The following is a 21,818-nucleotide window of genomic DNA, read 5'->3' as shown; positions in this document are numbered from 1 at the left end:
TTCTAGGAAGTTGTCCATTTCTTCTATGTTTTCCACCTTGTTAGCATATAGATTTTCATAGTATTCTCTAATAATTCTTTGTATATCTGTGGTGTCTGTAGTAGTTTTTCCTTTCTCATTCCTGATTCTGTTTATCTGTGTAGACTCTCTTTTTCTCTTACTAAGTCTGGCTAGTGGTTTATCTATTTTGTTTATTTTCTCAAAGAACCAGCTCTTGGTTTCATTGATTTTTTCAATAGTTTTTTTCTTCTCAATTTTATTTATTTCTTCTCTGATTTTTATTATGTCTCTCCTTCTGCTATTATGTCCTCTCCTTTGGGCCTCATTTATTCTTCTTTTTCCAGTTTCAATAATTGTGACTTTAGACTATTCATATGGGATTGTTCTTCCTTCTTTAAATAGGCCTGGATCGCTATATACTTTCCTTTTAACACTGCCTTCGCTGCATCCCACAGAAGTTGGGGCTTTGTGCTGTTGTTGTCATTTGTCTCCATATATTGCTTGATCTCTGTTTTAATTTCGTAATTGATCCATTGATTATTTAGGAGCATGTTGTTAAGCCTCCATGTGTTTGTGAGCCTTTTGGCTTTCGTTGTACAATTTATTTCTAGTTTTATATCTTTGTGATCTGAGAAGTTGGTTCATAGAATTTCAATCTTTTTTAATATACTGAGGCTCTTTTTGTGGCCTAGTCTGTGGTCTATTCTGGAAAATGTTCCATGTGCACTTGAGAAGAATGTGTATCCTGGTGCTTTTGGGTATAGAGTTCTGTAGATGTCTGTTAGGTCCATCTGTTCTAGTGTGTTGTTCAGTGCCTCTGTGTCCTTATTTATTTTCTGTCTAGTGGATCTGTCCTTTACAGTGAGTGGTGTGTTGAAGTCTTCTAGAATGATGCATTGCATTCAATTTCCTCCTTTCGTTCTGTTAGTATTCATTTCACATATGTCAGTGCTCTTGTGTTGGGTGCATATATATTTATAATGGTCATATCCTCTTCTTGGACTGCCACCTTTATCATTATGTAATGTCCTTGTTTACCTCTTGTTACTTTCTTTGTTTTGAAGTCTATTTTGTCTGATACAAGTACTGCAACACCTGATTTTCTCTCCCTTTTCTTTGTGTGAAATATCTTTTTCCATCCCTTCACTTTTAGTCTGTACCTGTCTTTGGGTTTGAGGTGAGTTTCTTGTAAGCAGCATATAGATGGGTCTTTCTTTTTTAGCCATTCTATTTCTCTGTCTTTTGATTAGTGCATTCAGTCCATTTACATTTATTGTGATTATCGAAAGATGTGTACTTATTGCCATTGCAGGCTTTGGATTCGTGGTTACCAAAGGTTCAAGGGTAGCTTCTTTACTATCTAACCATCTAACTTAACTCACTTATTAAGCTATTATAAACACAGTGTAATGATTCTTAATTTCTCTCCCTTCTTATTCTTCCTCCTCCATTCTTTATAAGTTAGGTGCTTTATTATGTACTCTTTGTGTTTCCTTTGACTGCTTTTGTGAATAGTTGATTATATTTTTTTGTCTTTAGTTAGTATTTGGTTGGTCTGCTTTCTTTGCTGTGATTTTATTTTCTCTGGTGGCATCTGTTTAGCCTTAGGAGTGCTTCCATGTAGAGCATTCCCTTTAAGATATACTGTATAGGTGGTTTGTGGGAGGGATATTCCCTCAACTTTTGCTTGTCTGGGAATTATTAATCCCTCCTTCATATTTAAATGATAATCATGCTGGATACAGTATTCTTTGGTTCATGGCCCTTCTGTATCATTGCATTAAATATATCATGCCATTCTCTTCTGGCCTGTAAGGTTTCTGTTGAGAAGTCTGATGATAGCCTGATGGATTTTCCTTTGTAGGTGATCTTTTTTCTCTCTGGCTGCCTTTAATACTCTGTCCTTGTCTTTGATCTTTGTCATTTTAATTATTATATGTCTTGGTGTTGTCCTCCTTGGGTGCCTTGTGTTGGGAGATCTGTGGGCTTCCATGGTCTGAGAGACTATTTCCTCCCCGACTTTGGGGAAGTTTTCAGTAATTATTTCTTCAAGGACACTTTTTAGCCTTCTCTCTCTCTCTCTTTGTCTTCTGGTGCCCCTATAATGCAAATATTGTTCTGTTTGGATTGGTCACACAGTTCTCTTAATATTCTTTCATTCCTGGATATCCTTTTATCTCTCTCTGCCTCAGCTTCTCTGTGTTCCTGTTCTCTGATTTCTATTCCATTAACAGTCTCTTGTACCTCATCCAGTCTGCTCTTAAGTCCTTCCAGAGATTTTTTTATTTCTGTATTCTCCCTCCTAACTTGATCCTTTAGCTCTTGCATATTTCTCTGAAGGTCCATCAGCATCATTATGACCTTTATTTTGATTTCTTTTTTCAGGAAGATTGGTTATATCTATCTCCTCAGGCCCTCTCTGTGGTGTTGTCTGAGTGATTCTTGAGTGGGCCAGATTCTTCTGCCTTTCATGGTGATAGAGATAGTCATAGGCAGGTGGCACGTGTGTCAGCTCAGAGAACAAAGTCCCTTCCTGCTTGCTGGTCACCTTGCCCTTCTTTGCTGCCTATGTCGGTTACCTGCACACCGGGAGCAGCTTCTGTGTTTATCCCCTGAGCTGCTGTGGGCAGGACCACCCTCGGGGTAGTCCACAGCCCTGTGTAGAGTGGCAGGCATGCCAGGTCTGTTCTCCTGCGAGAATGGCACCCCTTTGTGCCTTGCTCCAGCTACCTCTGTCTGTGCTGGGCAGCTACGCGCTGGCAGCAGCCTCTGTGTCTGTCCGGGTTAGCTGCACACTGGGAGGAAACTCTGGGTGGTTGCTGTGGTCCCAGCCACTCTCCGGTTGCTCTGCCACTGCGGCAGGTCAGCCGGTCTGTTTCTAGCACTGGCTGGGGGGAGTGAATGGCAGGCTGCTTATCGCCATGAGGGGCTCCAAAGCTGCGTTGCCACCCAAGGGGTTAGGGTGCCTGAAGTTCCTTAGGATTCCCAGCCTGCTGGGCTGAATGTGCCAGAATGATTCCATCTAGCTGTTACGCCCCTGTCCCTCTAAGACTTTCAATAAAACACCCGTTTTTCTTTTGTCCCAGGGGAGCCGGCTGTGGGGACCCGCTCGCAATTTTTACTTTTCTGTTTCTCTAATATCCAGTACACCATGCAATGTGTGTCTGTGCTCCCAGTGCAGATTACTAGGGCTGGTTACTTAGCAGTCCTGTGCTTCCACTCCCTCCCCACTCTGATTCTTTTCCTCCAGCCAGTGAGCTAGGGTAGGGGGAGTGCTCAGGTTCCGCCGGGTCATGGCTTTGTATCTTACCCTTTTCATGATATGCTGAGTTCCTGCAGATGTAGATGTAGCCTGGCTGTTGTACTGTATCATCTGGTCTCTCTGTTAAGTGTAGTTGTATTTGTTGTATTTTCAAAAATATATATGGTTTTCGGAGGAGATTTCCGCCACCCTACTCATGCCACCTCAACTCTTACATTTATTTTCTTCTCTGGACCTCTTCTTTGAACTTCAGACTCATAAATTTAACTGAGTTCTCAACATCTCCACTTGCATGTCTAATGGGCATCTCAAACTTAACATGACCACATCCAAACTCTTGATCATCCCTTACCAACTTCTTCTCCTCCAGTCTCTCCAACAAAATAATTCACTCTCCCTATTGCCTTACCTCAGAACAAATCTATCAGCAAATCTTATCAGCTCTTCTTTCAACAAATCTCTGGAACCAATCACTTCTCACACCACCATCTCTCACCTAGACTACTGCAATAGCGTCCTCATGGATCTTGCTGCTTCTATTCTGTGTCTCCACAGTCTATTTTCCACATAGCAGCCAGAGTGAGCCTTTAAAACTGCAAGTCATATCATGTCACTGTTCTTGTCAAAATCCACCCATGACTTTTGATTTTATTCACAATAAAATTCCAAGTTCTGGCTTTGATCTACTTAGCCTGACGTGATCAACTTCAAGCAGCTTCTACCACTTCCTCCCTAGGTCACACATCTTTTTGGCCTTCTTGCTCTTATTTAAACTTGTCAAGAAATCCCCCCTCTGGGCTTTGCACATACTGTTTCATCTGCTTGGAACACTCTTTCCCCAGATAGCCTTGAGGCTTACACACCTTTTCAATTAGGTCTTTCTCAATTGTTACTTGACCAGAGAGGCCTTCCCTGACTTCCTAGCTAAACAGTATCATGCATCCTTCTCCGCCACTCTGTCCTCTTGCCATGCGTTGGTTTGCTTCTTCATACCCATCATCACCTGACTTACTTTGTATCTATTTCTTTGTTTATTGTCTCTCTCTCCCCCACCAGATTATAAGCACCATGAGTATGGGAACTCTGTCCCATTCACTGCAATACCCCCAATTCCTGATAAACAGCAAACAATTCATAAATAACTGCTAGGTGAAGGGAGGGAAGGAGGCAGGGAGTATGTAGCTTCTCTAGCCTCCACTGGGATCTTAGCAAGGGAGAAGGGGCTTGGCAAAGGCAGTGGGTTTAAGCAGCCAACAGAGCTTGCCATAGGGTGTATTACCTCTGTATAATGCTATTGCAAAGTCCTTACAACGAGTCTCCTGGCCTCTGGCCTAACCTCTGCTGTCTGTCATCCACATCACCACTGGAGTAGTCTTCCTAAAACACAGGCTAGACATCACTGTCTTCCTGATGAACTTTCAGTGGCTTCCTATTGCCTAGAGAATAAAGATCAGACCCCTTAGCCTGACAGTTACGACTCCCCCCAATTTTGATCTATCTTCTGGTTTCATCCTTCTCAACATCCCAGCTGTTTTGAACTTCAAACTCCAGGGACAGTCACCCTGAAGGGACATGTTGGTCCCTCACCTCTCTGTGCTCTTTCAGGCTGGATGCCTTTATTTCTTCCCAACTATTGACATAGCACCACCCTTCTAGGCTCAGCTAAAATACAAGCTCCTCCATGAGGCTTCTCTTCCATCAGGAGTAATTCATCCCCCTCTCTCCCACAGCACTTCATGCAGGCTCCACTATGGGCACCCATCCAGCACACCTGTGTTTCAGCGATTTCTCTGTCTCTCCGTCATGAGATCCTTGGGATCAGGAATCAGTCTTCAACCTTTCTGTAGTCTCCCCAATGCCTGTCAAAGTGCTCTGTTCATAGTAAAACTCAAATGGTTTTTGAACTAAAATCATAAACTATTGAAAAACTGCCAGATAAAATACCAGTATACTGAATCAAAGGCACTCTTTTTAAGATAAGTTAGAAAATGTAATTTTGGCATCAGTGCCAAATTTGTTATAATGAATGTAAGAGCTAAAACTCCGCTATTGTGGCTGATGGGTGATATAAAACCTTCAAGCTGGCTCATAAGCCGCAGGCCTTGTGATTCCAGTATCTCTCTTAGTCTCCTTTCCAAATATTCAAAATGAGCATGCAGGAGAATTTTTAAAGAGAAACAGTGGTATTAACCTGAGGGCTCAGCTGCTCTCACCATCAATCATTTCTCTTGCTGACATGAAGATGCAGAAGTGGACCCTGTGCCTACCTCTTTCTGGTTTCAGTGGACTTGGCTGTCTTGATGGTGCTTCCGTCCTGGATGACGTCCCTCTCCTGAGAGGCAGGAGCATCTCTAACAGGGAGTGGGAGGACCACGGTTTCCTGAGTCACAGGGACAACCTCCTCGTCCACCCCTTGCTGGCCCAGGTGCTGCTTGGCATAATCAAAGCCTTGCACAGGCTGCAAAGAGGAAACAGAATTGTAGTCATATTTCTGGCAAAGGGTGACTCTAATGACACTTTAAAAGAAGACAGGTGGGAAAGTGCATGTGACGGGACCTACTTTGCGTTCCTTTGAACAGGAGTTAACTAAAACTCCCATCATAATTTCTGTCTCTGCAAAATCAGAATCTGTTAATTCCACCTAGTTACAGAATCTCCATAGATAAGACCTACTCAGAAATATGAATAGTGTAAACAAGATGCAAATATGTATGTGAGAATAAACTTCTTTCAAGGTTTTAGGCCAATAATTTTAAGTCACTACATACTGTTAATTAGAAACTCTTAATTGATATGTTAAATAGGTCTCGTATCACACCTCCTGCCAGGGGTATTTTGGCATCCCTCAACTCCACTTTATGTATAATAAGAGGTGTGTAACTTTGCTAAATCACTTGAATTCAGTTTTCCCATCTGAGAAATGAAGATAATCATATCTGCTTTATCTACACTACCCTTGAATATCAAAGGGGATCAGAGATCTACAAACAGAGGGAAAGAAACATGCTACCACATGTGAAGCAGCACAGTCATTAATAATAAAATGGTCTTTATGGAATCACTCTTTAATCCAGACCTCGCCCTTAAGCAGACTGGCTCTCCTATAATTCATTAGTGGGTAATTACCAAGCCTTTTATTACACAATGTCTGAAGTCCCAAGTGATCAGGGTAGCTGTGAGCAAAACCCAACAGACATCTATTAGTTGGGTAATAAAAAATCACCACTCATGTTTAAACAATTCCTGGGAGTGTCTCTATTCTGCTTTTTACCCCAAAGCAGCAAAATGCAGATTTGAGGTGGGAAAATAGAGTGGTTAAGAGCAGCAACTCCAAAAGCAGGATGCCTGTGTGTAAATCCTGGCTCACTGCTTATCAGCTAGGTGACCTTGTGTAAGTTACTGAAATTCTCTGCACATCAGTTTCTTCATCTGTAACATGAAGATGATATTAGGGTAAACAGGATCAAATGTGTATGTATGTGAGAGTGATTTTCAGCCACTCTCAAAGGGATGCTGTGTGAATTAAATAAGTAAATCAAGTTCAACATTTAGTGAAGTACCTAGCACATGGTAGGTGCTCAATCTGTATTAGTCAATCTTCTTTGCCTTCCTATTATATCATAGTCCAGGTAAAATGGACATCAGTGACTCTTTTCAAGAAAATCTGTGGATGAAACTGAACTCCACCATTTGGGTTCTATCAGAATTTAATATAATTAGAAGAATCTCCATCAGCAGTAAATTCAGCTAAGAGATGTAACAGTAAGTCTCCAGCCAGATTTAATAGTCTAGGACTGTGACCCAAACCATCACATATTACTACCATGGAGTTTTATTGCTAAGTCCAGATAAACTTCCTTATTTCAAACTGTCTGTAGTTTTACCATGGCCAGTTCCCCAATTCCCTGGGAAACTCACTCTAGGAAGTGTGTTCTCCCCTCCCTCTCCTCTGAGACATACAATCTGACCCATGTGCTAACCACTGCCATTCAATGCCAGCATCTGGGAATGGGCATCTGAAGTAGTGTTTATCTCTTTCCCTCTCCTACTGTGGTGCTATGTGAAACAGAATGGAGCCTTCAGATGGCTTGATAATGTTCCTAGTGCTGAATTGACTGCTCCTTCATCAACCAATAGTCATTAGCTGGATTCAACAGAAATGTTTCTGGAAACTGACCTTTGTTTTACTGTCTTCTGCCTTGGTTTTGCTGTTTCCATTCACTTCCTTTACAGACCCACAGCCAACAAGCTTCCAAAGCCATCTCCCTTGAAGCTATATCAGCTCATGTCACCCATCATTTAAAATGTTTCATGACACCCAAACTCTTTGGCAAGGCATTCAAGGCCTTTCACATTCTGGCTGAAGTCACCTGCCCAACCTCATCTGCTGTTGGTCCTTTTTCCACAACACCCCCATGCCCCATTATCCTATTCAGTTTTGCTCAAACTACAGTTAGTGAGCACTGGCTTTTGCCAGGTACTGTGCTTGGTGCTGTAGATATAAAGATTTGAAAAATCACTAGCCCCAGATTATTAGATTAAAATGGCAGAATAGGAAGGCAAGATGGAAACCTCCTTCCAAAAACCCATAAAAGAGGAAAATACAGCAAATGCAACTAGACCTGAAAATTATCTGAAGACTGCAGAACAGATGCCTACACCTGAGGAAGAATTGAGGACCACACAGAAAAGGACCAGAAAGCATAGCAGAGACATTAATACAAAGGAAGAAACAGAATACCTGACAAAATAAACAGGCAGAGGAGTTTGATCCAATCAAAACTACAAGACAGAACCCCAGAAAGAGGGCTAAATGAAACAGAGATCACTAATCTTCTTGATAAAGATTTCAAAATAAAAGTCATAAACATGCTCATGGATTTACAGAAAAGTATTCAAGATCTCAGGGAGGACTTCAACAAAGAGATAGAAAACCTGAAAAAGAGCCACTGAGAGCTGAAGAATACAGTAACTGAAATGAATCATACAATGGAGGGATTTAAAAGTAGATCAGATAATGTAGAGGAGATAATGTAGAGGTAAATGAAATGGAAATTAGAGAACAGGAAAACAAAGAAGCTGAGGAACAGAGAGGAAAAGGATCTCTGGGAAAGAAAGAATGATAAGTGAGCTATGTGACCAATCCAAATCAAACAATATTTGCATACTAGGGATACCAAAAGGAGAAGAGAAAGACAAAGGGATAGAAAGTCTCTTTAAGGAAATAATGGTTGAAAATTTCCTCAATCTGGGGAAGGAAATAGACCCTCAGGTTATGGAAGCATAGAGATCCCCTAACAAAAGGAATCTCAGCAAGACAACACCAAGACATATAATAATTAAAATGGCAAAGATCAAGGATAAAGAGAGAGTGTTGAAAACATATAAAGAGAGAAAAAACGATTAATTATAAAGAAAATTCCATCAGGTTTTGAGCAGGCTTCCCAACAGAAACTCTTCAGGCCAGAAGGGAGTGACATGATATATTTAATGTACTGAAATAGAAAGACCTCCCACAAAGAATCCTCTCCTTGGTGAGATTATCATTTAAATTTGAAGCAGGGATTAAACAATTTCCAGATACGCAAAAGTTGAAGGAATTTGCCACCACTAAGCCAGTCTTACATGATATGTTAAAGGGTTTGCTGTAGATGGAAATGACCCTAAGGCCACTAAATAGCTTTCACCAATAAAAATAAACTCACAGTAAAGGTAGTAGATCAAAGTACAAAATTAAAACAAAACAAAAGAAGCAAAATCAGTCCAGGAATACACAGAAAGTGCAGATTATGACAACTAATACAAAAAATGTGGAGGAGGAAGATGAAGGGAAAAAAAACCCAGTACCTTTAGGTTGTGTTTGAAATAGAGTAATCAACAATTTAAGATAGACTATTATATAGTAAAGGAGCTATCCTTGAACCTGGTAACCACAAAACTAAAGCCTACAATAAATACGCACACACAAACAAACAAACAAACAAATAAATATTTAAAAGAGAGAAATCCAATTACAATACTACAGAAAATGATCAATAAAACAAGAGAAGAATATAAGAGAGGAAGAAAGGAACAGAGAGGGATATAAAAAAATAGCAGAAACAATTAATAAAATGGCAATAAGTACATATCTATTAATAATCACCTTAAATATAAATGGATGGAATGCACCAATCAAAAGACATAGAGTAGCAGAATGGATAAGGAAACAAGACCCATCTATATGCTGCCTAAAGAGACTCATTTCAGACCCAAAGACATATACAGACTAAAAGTGAAGAGATAGAAAAAGATATTCCATGCATACAATAGAGAGAAAAAAAGCAGGAGTAGCAGTACTTATATCAGACTAAATTGATTTCAAAACAAAGAAAGTAACCAGAGAAAAAGGACATTATATAATGACAAAGGGATCAGTCCAACAAGAGGATGTAACTATTATAAATATTTATGCACCCAACATAGGAGAACCTAAATATGTAAAACGAATACTAACAGAATTAAAGGAGGAAATAGGTTGCAATACTTTCATTTTAGGACACTTTAACATACCACTCACATCAATAAACCAATCAACCAGAAAATAAATAAGGAAACAAAGGCACTGAACAATACATTAGATCAAATGCACTTAACAGATATCTACAGAACATTCCATCCAAAAGCAGCAGGACACACATTTTTCTCAATTGTACATGGAACATTCTCCAGAATAGATCACATACTAGGCCAGAAGAAGAGCCTCAGTGAATTCAAAAAGATTGGAATTATAACATGCATTTTCTCACACCACAATGGTATGAAAATAGAAATAAATTACATAAAGAAAACAAATAAAAAAACATATTCACCACTGCTTGATGATTCCTACATGGCCTCTCCTTTCCTTCTGCTCCCCACTATCTTGATTGGGCATCTCCTACCACATGTAGTCTGGCTCCCATGCTGAGACTCCTGGCCTGTTTGTGAGGAGTCCCCAATGGCAGCTAAGATTTCCCAAGAACCCAGTGAGGAGGACAAGCTGGCTGTGGCCCTCTTCTCTTCACTCACACTGTCTCTGGGTTTGCATCCTCACTCTTCACACTAAGTTGACGTTATCTCTGGATAGTTAAGAGGACTGGGATGACTATGGGTGAGCAGTAAAAGAGGCATTAAGGAATAACAAACTTAGAGGGCAGCCACTGTTATTAGTTAATGATAATCCCCACATATGCCATACTTACAGCCTGGCATAACACAGACAGCTCATTTCATCCTCACAACAACCCCGTAGGCAGGGCAAACACCATAGTGTTCATTTTACAGATAAGAAAATGAAAGCTCAGAGAGGGTCAGTGACTTGCCCGAGATCACACGGCTAAATAGTGGAGAACTCAAGACTAGTCCCTTATTATGCTGACTGACAGGGTAGTGGTCTTTCAACCTTCAACTTGAAAATCACCTGAGATTAATTAGTTGCCTATTGGACACACACTAGTGATCCCCAGCACCATTAATACATCATGAAGTATCTATAGTTATTTCAGCGTTTTGTAAAATTATCAAATTAGAATAATCTCCAATAATTTCAAAGGTAGACAAGTTACCCAGACCTTTTAAGAAGAAAGCATGTGTAATAATGTGTAATTGTATATAATATTTATTTTGTGCCAGGCATAGCTCAAAGCAATTTATATCTCACTTGATCTCCCCAACAACCTGTAAGTGAATACTGTTATCATTGTGATTTCACAGATGGGAAAACTGAGGCACAGAGAGGTGAAGTACAGGTCATATAGCTAGTCTGTGAGAAAGAGGAGACAGTTGGGCATCTTTAGGAGGTGACTGACCTGTCCTGAGCAGATGGTCATGCCTGCCATGCAGGCCCTCTGGCCTCCATCCTGCATGTGGATATGGCCCTAACTACGCCTGCCTAAGGCTGCCTGGTCCAGGCAGCTGTGTTCTTTCTTTTCAATTACATTAAGGGAAAAACTGGGAAAAGGCCAGGCATCTAATGACAGAGTTAAACAGAAGTACACTAGGAAGAAAAGGGGTGACAAAAGGCATGCCGCCTTGCCCTCTTGCCTTCTCAACACTGTACCTGAGCAAGCCCAGCTGACCACAACAGTAACAGGATTATGTCTGTGGTACCTTGTCTCTGAAGAAGGCTTCAGGCATGCATGGCCTGGCCTCAGCTCCCAGGACAGCCACACTCACATCCTCCTAGCACATCACGCCTATCACTGAGTCCCAGCATGGATCCCCAGGGAGGTCCTTGGACACTGCAGCCTGCATCCTAAAGACTGCAGTGATGTCCCTGGAGACCAGAAGACTATTCTCCTGCTCTATGGATTGGTGGTGAAGGCTAACTTTTTCGTTCTACCTCATCCCTTGGCATTAAATGAATTCTGCTCACACACATCACTGAGAGGTGAGGCAGATGGCTCTCTTCTCTCTCCCTGCATTGCAATGGCAGATGAACTGCAGTAAGAAAGAGGCAGTCTCACCTTGCTGGTTTCCAGTGATAAAAGGGCTTTGAAATCAAAGTGCGGAACCCAGCCTCATTGAGGAAGAAAACGAACAGCACCACCACACACAAATGAATTTAGTTATCCCATGGAACATAAATTCGCTTGATGTTTAACATCAGCCAGGTATCTCTCTAAGCACAATGCACTGCGTAGGAACATAAAAGGGGCCATGGAAACCCACAAACACTAATCTGTTCCAGCTTTGGGCAGCTTTCAAGCCAGAAGTTATGCTAAAATCATGCGCCGCTCAACTCCTCTCAGCAAATTAATAAAATTTTGGCTTAAGCTATAACGTAAGGATGGCATTTATACCTTAGTATGGCATGTTTTGCATTCCTGGACTCAGCTTTGATTAGAATCTGGTAATTACTGTTATGTCCGAAAGGCTCAGGTTGTAACTAAACTAAGATGAAAATGAAAATACTTCTTGGAACGCTTTGATCTGGCACCACCTGGGAAATTACCAACATTGTGCTGCATCTGGGAAGCGGGGGCCTTCGTATTAACACAAACAGAACATTTGGGGGGATTTGGCTCTTCAGTAGACAGACTGTCTCATCAAGCTGCTGTTTTGCAACAAATAAAATTCATTTGATTTATTTTGCTGACACAAGAGGTAAGCACCCAGAAAGGACTAGGCATGCGTGACTCCCAGCAAGGACAAGCTCTGTGAATGCATCCAAAGGGCATGAAATGCCATCACCGTTCTGTTCCTGCTCAGTGGACAAAGCTCAGCAGTCCGGAGCTAGAAGAGGATTCTACCTGCCAAATCACAGGGTTCGGGAGGGTGCATAATACAGAAAGAGGCCAAAGACTCAGATACGGCCTGAGTAGCTCCTATCTGCTAGTTATGTGACTTTGGACAAGTCCTACAGCCTCTCTTTCTTTTGGGTTTCTCAACAGTAAAATGAAAATATAATAAGCCTGCCCTGACTATGACCTGCCTCCTAGGGCTGGTGTGATAAGCAAGTGAGGTGACACACCTAGGACAGCCCAGCAAGTTGCAAGGCATTATTTAAACGTGGGATCTCAGAGGTTATAGTTTCTCAGGGAACTTGTGAAGGGAGCTACGTGACTGGAAAATTAGCCTTTGGAACTTCCTCAGTCCGTTACCCACCCAGGTACCAGAGCTGGCGAGTGGGTGGGGCTCCTGGTCAGGCTTCAGTCCAGCCACTGAACTGGAGTTTGGTGGCCACCCAACCAAGATTCTGCAGCTTGCCCATCAGGCCAGCCTTTGACAATAAGCCGCCATGGCCAATGGAAGAAGGACATTTTGCGGGTCTGATGTGCCTGAAAGGGCCCTGTGTTAAGAGCCAAGAAACCTGGTTCTTCCATCAGTTCTGGTACTAACTGTGTGATCCTGGAGGAGTCACTTCTCTGTAAAAGGAGGATGTCAGATTAGATGACCCCTACAGGTCCTTCCAGGTCTCACTAGATCCTAGTTTTCTATGCCTCATCTGTAGAACAATGACCCTTCCTCCAATGCCTGCTGAGAGTGCTCTATGGAAAGCACTTGGCAAAGAGTGAACATTAGATAAGCATTAGCTATTGTGTCCTGGTTATAAAACAAAAGTGTGTACAACAAATGTGAATTACTTAACAACACTGAACTGTGCATTGGTTAAGATGGTAAACTGTATGTTATGTATATCTTACTGTAATTTTTTAAGACTCCAAGTAAATAAAGGGTCTCCTTCAGAATGAGGGCTTGTTAGGATATTTCCGGAGGTACCTGAAATGGCCTCAAAAGCCAGAAGAGAAAAGGCAGGCAGAGCCCTCACAGGCCTGGGCCCCTGCTCTGCTGCTCGCCACTTCCAGGTACCTTTGCTCGCTGAGGCAGGTTCATGACAGTGTCGGGCTTGAAGTCATTCTTGTTCTTCCGGCAGAGCACAGCAGTGATGATGATGATGATGACCGTGACCACGGCGATGGGTGCCAGCACTGCGGCGATGACCCACAGGTTGTTGGGAGGATTCTTCACCACGGCTGTGGGAAAGAGCCGGAGGGAAGCATGTGATAAGGAGCACTGGGAAGGGGAAAGCAACCCAGAGAGGAATCCCTCCCACCCCAAGTCGTGAGATGATTAAGAAGGCTTGGGTCAGAAAGGTTCTTCTCCACTTCAGCAAATTTCTCAATGTCTCTGAGTCCCAGTTTCCTCATCTGGGAAATGTGGCTATCACTTTCCGAGGAATCAGAGAGACAAGGTAGGTGTGGTATGACTGGTGTAGCCCCTAGTAGGTGCTCAGTAAATGTGAGTCTTCACTATTGTTAAGAGGAAGAAGAGGAACACGAATCAGTATCAGCCTTCCCCACTGGTGATGTCCATGAGCCAAAGGAGAAGAAGAGAGAAGAAATCTGAGGATTAGAGTGGTGCTGGAGTCAGGTACATGAATAATCAGATACACAAATAAAACATATCTGAGAGTATGGATCTATCCCAATGGCTGGTTGGGGAAGTTTGGAAATACCTTGGTCCAATCAAAAGGACCAGGTTGTTCCCAGAGCCAGAGTGAAGAAGAGAGTAACCAAAGCTATTGTCAAAAGGAAGGATGTGTTATTCTTCTCCCCCATGGGGGCAGGGGAGCAGGGGATCAATTAACTTGCAAAGAGCAATGGGGTGATGGCCACGACCTATATCATGGTAGGAGTCATGGTTGCACAGGTATATACATTTGTCAAAACTCACCCAACAGTATACTTAAGAACTGCACATCCCACTGTATGGAAATTTTTCCTAACACATCATAAACAAATATTGAACTCTAGGCAATGATATGCATACTGACATGTTTAGGGTCGAAGTCTACTAATGTTTGCAACTTACTCTGAAATGCATTGAAAAAATTAGATGGATTAATGGATGGATGGAAGGTTAGATGAACAGATATGTGATGATGAAAATATGGGAAAATGCTGATTGTGGAATCAAGGTGGTGAGAACATGGTGTTGACTGTACAGTTCTTACAACTTTTTTGGTAAACTGGATTAGGAAAATGTAAGAAAAAAAAAACCCGCCTTAGGTGAGATGTATGCCCCCAGTCACTGGCTTGGAAAACACTGCAGACCAATCAAAAGGACCAATATGTCCTTTGAATTGGAGTAAAGAAGACAGTAACCAAAACAATTGTCTGTAGGAAGAAAGGCTTACTGGAAGTGGGGTCTGCAGGAGATCTAGAAAAAAGAGAACTAAAGGGCAGGCAAGGAGTTGTCCATGTCAGGGGGATGTGCCCTGACTGGCAGACATGGGGAATCTGGCTGAAAGGCAGGTCTGGCTTGGTGGACAAGATGGCTGCAACTGCTCTTCCAGTTCGTGATACTGACCGTTAACACTACCCACATTCTCTTCTCTCCCAGTCCATAGTTGATCTCCAAGACTCATGACTTTAAATAAATCATCTGCACTGATGATATCCATTTACATATCTTCAACCTGGACCACTACTGTGAATTCCAGATTCCTATATCCAATTGCCAAATCTCCAATGGATATTTAAAAGATATCTCAGATTTATTATGTCTGGATTTCTCAGTCTCCCCTCAGAATGTGTTAACTCTCAGTTTCCCCTCAAAACCTGTTCTTCTTGTAATATTCTCTACTTCAGTAAATTGCAATTCCTTCCTTCCAGTTGCTCAGGTCAGTAACTTTACCGTCAATGTAGACTCTTCTCTTTTACTCTCATTCAACATCCTATCAAAATAAATCCAGAAAATGTTCACTTCTTTCCATCACTGCTGCTCCCGCTGGGGTATAAATGACCAACATCTCTCACCTGAATTATTGCAAAGGTCTCCTGCCTTGTCCCTTGTCTCTTATGATCTAATTGCCACACAGCAGCTGCAGTAGCTGCAGTGATCCTTTAAAAATTCAGACCACAGCAGCTCTCTGCTTGAAACCCTACAGAGGCTTCTACCCGCTCAGAGTAGGAGCCAGAGTCCTTATCCTTTACGGATGACCGTAAGTGATCTGCCCATCCTGCAACCCTGATTGTTTCTCAGGCCTCAGAGCCCACTCTCTTCCCTTAATTCACTTCGCTCCAGCCTACCAGCCTCCTACTGTTCCCCAAACATGCTGGACACACTCCTGTCTCAGGGCCTTTGCACCAGCTTTTTCCTCCACCTTGAATGCTCTTCATCGAGATACCTACACAGCTCCTTCCCTCACTTTCTTCAGGGCTCTGAACAAACGTCAACGTATCTGTGAGGCCTCTCCTGGGCTCTGTAAAATAACAAGCCCTGTGCCAGCACTCTCCATCCCCCACATCTTACTTAATTTTTTCCAAAGCAGTGCTTCTCAAACTTTAATGTACACATAAATCACCTGAGAATCTTGTTCAAATGTAGATTCTGATTCTGTGGGTTGGGGTGGGCCCTAAGATTCTGCTGAATAAGCTCCCAGATGGTGCTCATGCAGCAGTGCCCCAGGCTGCACTTGGAATGGTAAGGCTCTACAGCACATGTCTCCATCTGACATGATACATATGTATTTGCTCATCATCAGCTACCCCTGCCCCTCCATGAGCACTACACTCCAAGGGAACAGTGAGGATTTTGGTCTCTTGTTCACTGTTGCATTCCCAGGGCCTAGGACAGGGCCTTTGCATGTAGTAGATGCTCCATTAAAAGTTGAGTCAATGTATAAATGAACTACCATTATGACCATCACCATTTGGCTCTTCTCCATACAGGTTTTCATACAGCATAGAGTGACAGCCAGTTAAGAGAGGAGTTCCATCTCTTGGTAGCTCTAGTCTATATTTTAAATTAACATACTACCAATATGGTTTATATACAAATCTCTTATACATCTAGTTAGCATAAATTGGTCCACCTGATCTTGCTGAACTCTGGGGGCTACTAGACCCACAGAGCTAAGACCAGACTCTGGAATATACAGACCCCTCTGGTAAGTACCATGTGATGAAGGCCTGTCCAAGGAGCTGGCTGGTTTTTCTCTGTGACTTCATCAGCTCCCAGACTTCAACTAGTACCTCACTAGCCAAGATTTGCCTCTCATCAGGCAGCACGTGGGTCTGGAGTGCTATTAGTACAAAAGAACTTCTTTTCCATGGTTTTTATCAATTGGTGATTCAGCACATTGTTAACTTCTGAAAACAGCTCTTTAGGTAATGTGCTTCTGTTGACATTAAATATTTAATTGCTTCTGCTTTTAGTAATTCAGTATTTATATATGAGTTTTATGCCATTAACATTTTTTAAAGGTTAGAGCTCCTGTAAAAAACATCAACATGCCTCCTAATAAAGAAAAATGTAGTGTATCAGAATGAATACCCTATATATATATATTTTTTCATTGGTAAGAATGAAATATTTACATGTATCCTGCTCCTGCTTTTACTCAACTTTATTGTTTTGGTGGACATGTATGTTCCTTCTTGGTGCAGTATGTAAAATCCTTTCACCTCTATTTAAATGGAATAGATTTATCTTATGTACATTAATAAATTCATAAAACAGTCAAAGAGATAGTAGGTTAGGTCAACTGAAGTCATCCAAACTCAATATATTTATTAGCATAATGATCTAAAACTACAAAGTCATGTGTAGAGGTGGAAAGCATGAATGGTTATTCAGTTTGCAAGAATTCCTGTGGAGGAAGGATAGAAAAAGGAGACATATTCTGAGCTTCTCCTGTGGGTCAGGCACTGTGTTAGGCTCTTGGCTATTCTTATCCCCAATTGCAGATGAGGAAACTGAGCCCAGAGAGGTTAGACATGTCTATGAAAAGTAATTTTTTTGAAGTACACAGTGTAAGTCAGCTCTGAGTTGACACACATGAATGGAAGTGTATACGTGTGTGTGCACATACACAAATATTTGTCAGCAGGAATGAAGTCAAAAGATCCACATAATCTAAACTCAGAATAAATTATTCTCATGTGGAGCAAATGTTGAAAGGGGAAAGAAACAACTCAAAAATGTCTCTAGCTCATTTTTGTGGCTGTCAAAACACCAGAGTTCATGACTGGTGTGAGTGGATGCAGTGGAGGGCCCAGCCCCGGTCACTCTCCTGTGCAGATACTCCCCCGGCTGTCATCCCATTCGGGGTGTGGCCTGTGGGGCTCTAGTGATTGAGGGCCCTCACCTGCACCTCTGACTTCATTGCTGCTGCTCTCTTCCATCAATAGCCTCCTCCCTGGGTCTCAAACCCTCCCTGCTCTGCCTGGAACCTTGTCCCCAGATAGCCAAAGGCAGTCACTCAGAGGTTACTTCTGTAGTGATCTTCTCCTTGACCCCCCAACAATTTAAAATTGCAGCCACTATGTCCTTAAAATCCCAGCCCTTCCCTGCTTAATTTTTCTCAATTGTACTTAGCATCTAACTTATTAATTTTATTATTCGATCTGCCCACTCAGGAACAAAAGCTCCACAAGGGCAAGTGTTTTGTCTGCTTCATTTCACTGCTGTATCTCCCATGCCTATAACAGTGCCAGCACATAATAGGTGCTCAAAAATATTTGTTGAAGGAATGAATGAGCATGAGTTCCCTTCACCAAAGGGTCAGTCTATCACTTTCTTTAAGTGACTTTTTTTTTAGATAAATGTCTGATGGCCATGGAAGGTAAACCAATTCCTGCTTCTGGGGGAGAGCATTCTCCCTACTCTATCAGCTGGGTAACCACTCTGAAGGGGCCTCTCACTGCAGATCCTGCAAATGGGGCAGATGAAAGCCTCTGCTGGAAATCCAGCTGCTTTCTTAGAAGTTGCTGCTGCCGCATTACCCAAAGGGGTGTGGGCCAGGGAGCACACACTCCACCCTGGGATGATGCACACTGGCCCTAGACCTAGTGAGTTAGAGGCACTGGAACACACAGACTGCTAACATTCTCCCTTCGGAGAGGCAAGGTGTCCACTCAACACTGTGACTATTCAAAGTGCTGACCTTAGAGTCACGCTGCAGGCTGTTTTCAAAACTGTTTGGAGAAAATGGGACTCTTCTCTTCTTCACTGGTCTTAGCTTCCTCCTTATTTGATCCTGGGCAGAAGGTAGTTCCCAGTGTCTGTCCTCTGTCTATACCTCCTCCCCAGGCACTTGAATTTCCTCTGGGATTTCAATTCTAAGCTGTATCTACAATGTCCTCACATATATGGTTAACATGAACCTCTCTCCAGAGAAACAGGCTTCATTCCCAGCAAGCCTCCTAACCTCAGACTCAATATTCCATCCACACCCCCTGACATCTCATCAGCTTAAACTCAACATGGCCCAAACTGAAAAATTACCTTCCTCCTTCTAAAAATTCTCCCCCTCTCCAATCCCTTCCTAGTTCATTACTCACACCCTCTTCTCTGGATTATACAGTTTCTTAACCTTCACGTCACCTTTCCTCCTTCATTCCCCTTCTCCTTTAGTCCTTCTATTTTACAGATAAATGAGGCATTCAGTCCACTTAATAGGTACTTAGTAAGTGCCCCAGGAGTGTACTAAGCCCTTTACATGCAAAAATTATCTTGTTTAATCCTCCAGGTAACTCTACAAGCTCAGTATACTTTATATTACCATTTTACAGATGAGGAACATGAAGGCCAGTGAGGGTCTTTCATTTGTCTCTGAGCCTCATAGCTAGAAAGTGGAAGAGGAGGCACATGAACCCAGGTCTGCCTTATTGCAAAGGCTGTGCTCTCCACTGCTCTCCTACAGTGTCTTCCAACCACTCACAGCCTGGCAGAGGCATTTAGCAAAGGTCAGTCCTTTGCCTTCACAACAGTAGAGGCAGGCAGTAGCTGGGGCTGGATATTAAAAAATGAATGTGATGTGGTACCTGTTTTTAAAGAGCTAATGAGGGACAGAGAGAGAGAAAACACCTCGTTTGTGTTACAGGCAACAGAACTAAGGGAGATTGGGGGGCTATCCTTCAGGGGTGAGAGGAGGCTTCAGAGGACGCTGAAGTGCTAGGTATGAAGGAGAGAAAACAGCCGGTTGGACAAGTACCAGAGACAAGAAAGTGTAGGGACCTGTATGCTTGCTGAGCACCTGTTGTGAAGGACTTGGAAGACCCATTTGGAGGAGTTTGGATTTTATTCTGCGAATGACAGAGAGCCATCAAATACTTACTTAAATGGAGTCAATGTAGGATCAGAATCCATGTGCTATGATAATGACTGTACTTATAGTATGGATGGTACATTAGTGGCCCAGTGACTGAGGTTGAATCATTTGGGAAGCACCTGCAAAGTCCAAGAGGAGATGATGAAATGGAGAAAAGGAAACAGATTTGTGAGTTATTAAAGAAGATCAAGTGGATTTGAAGGAAATGAAAGAAGTAAGATTGGGGGACAGCAGCTTTGGAGCCAGACAGAAGAGGGTTTGGAACCCCTCTGGGTCACAGTCAAGCTTCCGGGTCATCCCTAGATGATCCCTAGCCTCTCATTTCCAAAAGGCTCTCTGCATCTTCCAAGGTGATGTGACCTCTCTCCTGCCTATGCTCTCAGAACTTCCACTGTGGCCCATTAGTAACCAGGAGCAAAGTCCCCTTAGCCTCAACCTCTTCTCCTGATCCACTCACCTCTCGCTCTATATAATGAAGCCAGCACTCCCCTTTCTGCCCCTTCCCAAGTGCCTGAGGCCTGGAGGAGAAGTGAGGAGGACACAGAACTGACAGGTCAAAGTAGAGGATGGACTGGGACAGGAGAAGCAAGGCGAGGAAGAGACAATGAGCCAGGTAAAAAGCTCCAGTGAATGATGGGGATCAGCTGGGAGTCCAGAGGTGAGTGAGGAGGGTGCAGCTTCAAAGCATCTGGGAGTTTGAAAGAAAAGAAGAGATTTGGAAGTTGCCTTGAAGATCAAGGTGTGGAGAAGCCCTGCCAATCTTACAGTATTTCTCCGATGCTTGCAGATTCTCAGTGTGTATACTACTGCACCCCTGCTCAAAAACCCACACATGACCTCTACCTCAGCTGCCCACTTGACTTCATTATGCCCCAAGAAAGCAGAACTACAACAGAAAACTCAGGCTTCCAGGGCCACATGTACCACTGGACCAGCACCCACACATCCACAGTCTGCTTTCTCTGCCAGTACAAAAGGAGACCTGTCCCTGCTCCTCACAGAGTAGGACCTCCCCACCAGTGCCATGCCCTCATCCATGTAAGGAATTCACTCCTACAGTCCTCATCCAGCTTTTCTGCAGAATCAATTTCTCCCTCACCATTACAGTAACCCGTCAATATTCAATCAGTCCCCTCCAGCCCAGTGGTCTCCATCACCTTCTGGAAACCACTCCTGCCAATGTCAGCAAAAACCTCCATTTTACCAAATCCAATTAATCTCTGCCCTATCCTGCTCCATCTCACAAGAATAGGAGTTGACCCTGTAGCTCACTCCTTTCCAGCACATTCACTTCCTCAGATTATTTTGGGACCCCACCCTCTCCTGGGTTTCCTTGCATCTCTGCAGCTGCCCCCTTTTCAGTGCCCTTCGCTGCTCTCACTCCTCCCTAATGTGGATTCCCCAGCTACACTCACAGCTAACCTGATTCACCTCACCAGCTCCCTTTACTCTAAATGGCACCTGGGTGGATGATTCTCAAGGTTCTATCTTCTGAGCTCTATGTGAATGTCTAACAGACATCTTGAGCCCAACTTGTCTAAAGCCAGCCCTCAGTGCATCTCCCCCATTCTCACTCCACCCTCAACGAGCCTCTTTCTCTCCTGAACCTTCTGCATCTCAACAAATAGCACCACAAGCAGTGCTCAAGCACCTAGGAGTCACCCGCAGTTCCTCCGACCCTTCCTTCCTCCTGCCATGCACAGAATCCATTATCATGCCCCATCAGCTCTGTCTCCAAAAACATCCTGGATCCATCCCTTTTCTGGGTCTCTGCCCCTCACCCCTTCACCTGTGCTCTGGGCATCTGCAGTGGTTCCCCCGATCCCCATCCTCTGTCATTTATGCTTCACCTGGGGAGCAGGAGAAAGAGCTGCAGATGGAACCCTGGAAACCCACATGCAAGGACGCAGCAAAACCCGTGAAGCAAGTAGCTGGCCTGACAGAGGGGGACACGGCCCACGGGAGGGCAGGTGAGGG

At 43.0% G+C, this 21,818-nt stretch overlaps 1 protein-coding gene across 5 annotated transcripts in view; it reads right to left on the bottom strand.

Annotated features, from left to right (window-relative positions):
• KIAA1549L (KIAA1549 like) overlaps positions 1-21,818 on the bottom strand; it is a 265,523-nt gene that overhangs the window by 64,212 nt on the left and 179,493 nt on the right. For all 5 annotated transcript variants that reach the window (XM_037019715.2, XM_037019708.2, XM_073216380.1 and 2 more), the window contains 2 exons: positions 13,595-13,758; positions 5,530-5,720 (listed from right to left, as the gene is read on the bottom strand). In XM_037019715.2, coding sequence (XP_036875610.2) covers positions 5,530-5,720; positions 13,595-13,758 — 355 coding nt within the window. The remainder of the gene's footprint in view (positions 1-5,529; positions 5,721-13,594; positions 13,759-21,818) is intronic.

Source organism: Manis javanica, chromosome 11, assembly GCF_040802235.1.
Source record: "Manis javanica isolate MJ-LG chromosome 11, MJ_LKY, whole genome shotgun sequence".
NCBI lineage: Eukaryota > Metazoa > Chordata > Mammalia > Pholidota > Manidae > Manis > Manis javanica.
The sequence above is the reverse complement of the archived record's forward strand: the minus strand, read 5'-3'. Positions and strand labels throughout refer to the sequence as shown.